This window comes from Sitodiplosis mosellana, unplaced genomic scaffold, assembly GCF_009176505.1.
Source record: "Sitodiplosis mosellana isolate CC-2019 unplaced genomic scaffold, AAFC_SMos_1.0 Smas_scaffold_2092, whole genome shotgun sequence".
NCBI lineage: Eukaryota > Metazoa > Arthropoda > Insecta > Diptera > Cecidomyiidae > Sitodiplosis > Sitodiplosis mosellana.
Window position 1 is genome coordinate 1 of NW_022597334.1, and position 2,500 is coordinate 2,500.

The 2,500-nt window shown below is 34.7% G+C and overlaps 1 protein-coding gene across 1 annotated transcript; it reads left to right on the forward strand.

Annotated features, from left to right (window-relative positions):
* Positions 1–6: 6 nt before the first annotated feature.
* LOC129571353 (perlucin-like) lies at positions 7–824 on the forward strand. Its single transcript, XM_055451145.1, has 3 exons — positions 7–83; positions 213–321; positions 435–824. Exons 2-3 carry the CDS (start codon positions 234–236, stop codon positions 692–694), a joined length of 348 nt encoding a protein of 115 aa, XP_055307120.1. The 5' UTR covers positions 7–83; positions 213–233; the 3' UTR covers positions 695–824.
* The last annotated feature ends 1,676 nt before the right edge of the window (positions 825–2,500 follow it).

Here is a 2,500-nt window from a genome sequence, read left to right on the forward strand (position 1 = left end):
ACAATTTCGCAGTTCAGACGGATAAGCAAGGCCCTTGGGTTATAGTTGGAGATAAGAGCTTCTTTGTGAATACATATTATAAGGTAAGTTACAAGAATTATAATTGCAACAAATTGGTTCGAAAAATTCCATTTTTTTTCTTCCAAAAATCATTATGTGCGTCACAAACTCAAACCTACTAACGCTGCAATTTTCGTATAATATACTCGAAGGCTAATTGGTACAATGCAGCAATGTACTGTGCAGCTAGCAACATGGAATTGGCCACTATTTCGTCGAAAGAGGAGGACGACGCCCTTGTAGCATACATGAAACGAAATGGTAGGGTGGGAGTGTTTGTTTATATTTCAAGTGCCCTCAGGAAAACTAACGAACAGTTGATTCCCATAAGCCATTTTTATTTTAATTATTGTGCTTTTAACCGTTCAATTCAGGCTATGAAAAGGAGCCACTTTGGGTGTTTGGTACGGACTTAGGTCATGAAAAACGCAACGAGGCACCGAATGCAGCACATTTCTCTTGGATGTCAACCGGAAAACCACTCGGTTACAGTAACTGGTTACCAAATGAACCTAATCATAGTGGAGCAAAGATGGAACATTGTCTGGAGATAAATTTTCTTCAAGGCAAATGGAATGACAATGAATGCAATACGGGCTCTAGATATTTTGTATGCCAATTTCAAAAATCTTGAACAAATTATGGTATGATGCACATCATACAAGAAAATATTACGATGACCAATCAAATGAATGTTTTGCAATCAAATGATATGTAAATTTAAAATGAGAAATACATTGCTTTGCTACATTTTCTTCACTGAATATCTTTATCAATCTGTGACCATATTTTAAAAATTCGTTGCCACTGTCGTAGATACAGTCATGGACAAAATAGAGTAAACGATTCGTTGCATATTTGAATAAATGTAGAATATTCTCAGAAACAGAAAAAGTAAGAATGCAGCTTGATACACAAGTATGTTTTGATTCAAAACGATGTACATGTTTTGCTTCACCAAAATCTTGTTTGGGAAATGGCGATAGTCAATTTTTTTTCCAGTATGTATATATGTCACTTTGATCATTTTTAACACAAACGAATATTTCTTGGACCAATTGCATTGATGCATAGTGAACAGCAATTGAAAGTTACCAAAGGTAAAACTTGAAAGCCAGACCACAAATATGCTGCTCAACAATGCAGTTGAAAAGCAGTCGCCAGGGCAGTTGCTGCCCAGCAATTCTATGGTTTCATTTAGAGAACACATTTTTCACGTGTATTGGTTATTAATTTCATAATAGTTCAATGCAATTTTAAATCAATTTGACCACCACCTTCCACACAGGTCTCTATCTTCACCACCCCAGTTCCAAAACAGGTTCGAAAATCCGTTTATTTTTTTCGAATTGCCCCGTTGTATAGGCAATAATACCACCGTAGCCAGCCTATACATTTCAACAGTAAGACAATAATAAATGAGAAAATATGATGCCAATAAACCCACCGATGAACAACTCACTTAATTCCGAATTTATCAACGCCGACCGCCATGTGGCGTTACAGCAAGAAAAACAGAATTATATTGAGTCTGCCAGATTGCAATTACGCCAAAATATTTTATCGCTACCAAAGTTCTGTAAAATTAAATAATTCGAAAAGGATACGGATTAAAATAGAATTTGAAATTGACACTCTTATGCATGATCGTTTATGAATAACAAGTTTTAAAACATGACATTTATACTGATGGACAGAATGAAAAAAAAAAACAGAGATAATGACACAGAAACTGACATTCCAAGCTGTTTGTACAGAGTTCATTGTTCTCTTTCATTCAAAATTCACACAGGGCAACTCAAAGTCACTATTGATGCCTCGATTGATTAAAAAATTACGCTCGGTAGCTTTTTGTAACGATAGCATACCCATGATTTTTAGTGTGACTTTTTGTTCCTTCGCACAATTCAATGGTCGCAAACGAAATATAAATAAGAATTTCCCAATTCAACATGGTTGAGAAGAACAGCTGTTCAATACTAAATCCGAATACGACGATGGTACAGAATATTCGAAATGTGTTTAAGCTAAAACCTTTGAAGTTCTAGTGAACTTTTGAGAAACAGAATTAATGACGTTTGAAACCTGAAGTACCTGTTCTATATTCGATTACTGAATTAAAAGCTGTTTTGAGTGAATTTATGATATTTTTCAGAATTTTATCATATAAAATGAAATTTATTGATTTTAATTTCATTATAAACATTTGTTTCTAAAGTATGTTTTCAGTAGGTATTCAATAATGGCTATACTCATATTTTGAACAATTGTAGACCGCCTGTCACAGACGATGGAAAATTCAATACACATTTTTGCGCTGAAATCCATTTGACATGTTTAGGACTAAACGGGGCTAGTTGACATACGTCGGAAACCGACGCAGTCGACTTTTCTTGAAAACGCCAACACTATATGTCAAGTGTGAACTATTGAAATTTTC

Excerpts from the sequence above, each read along its gene's own strand:
- LOC129571353 (XM_055451145.1), top strand. The coding sequence starts at position 234 with ATGTACTGTGCAGCTAGCAACATGGAATTGGCCACTATTTCGTCGAAA. Across the intron at positions 322-434 it reads AGCATACATGAAACGAAATG|GCTATGAAAAGGAGCCACTT; the intron begins GTAGGGTGGGAG and ends CGTTCAATTCAG.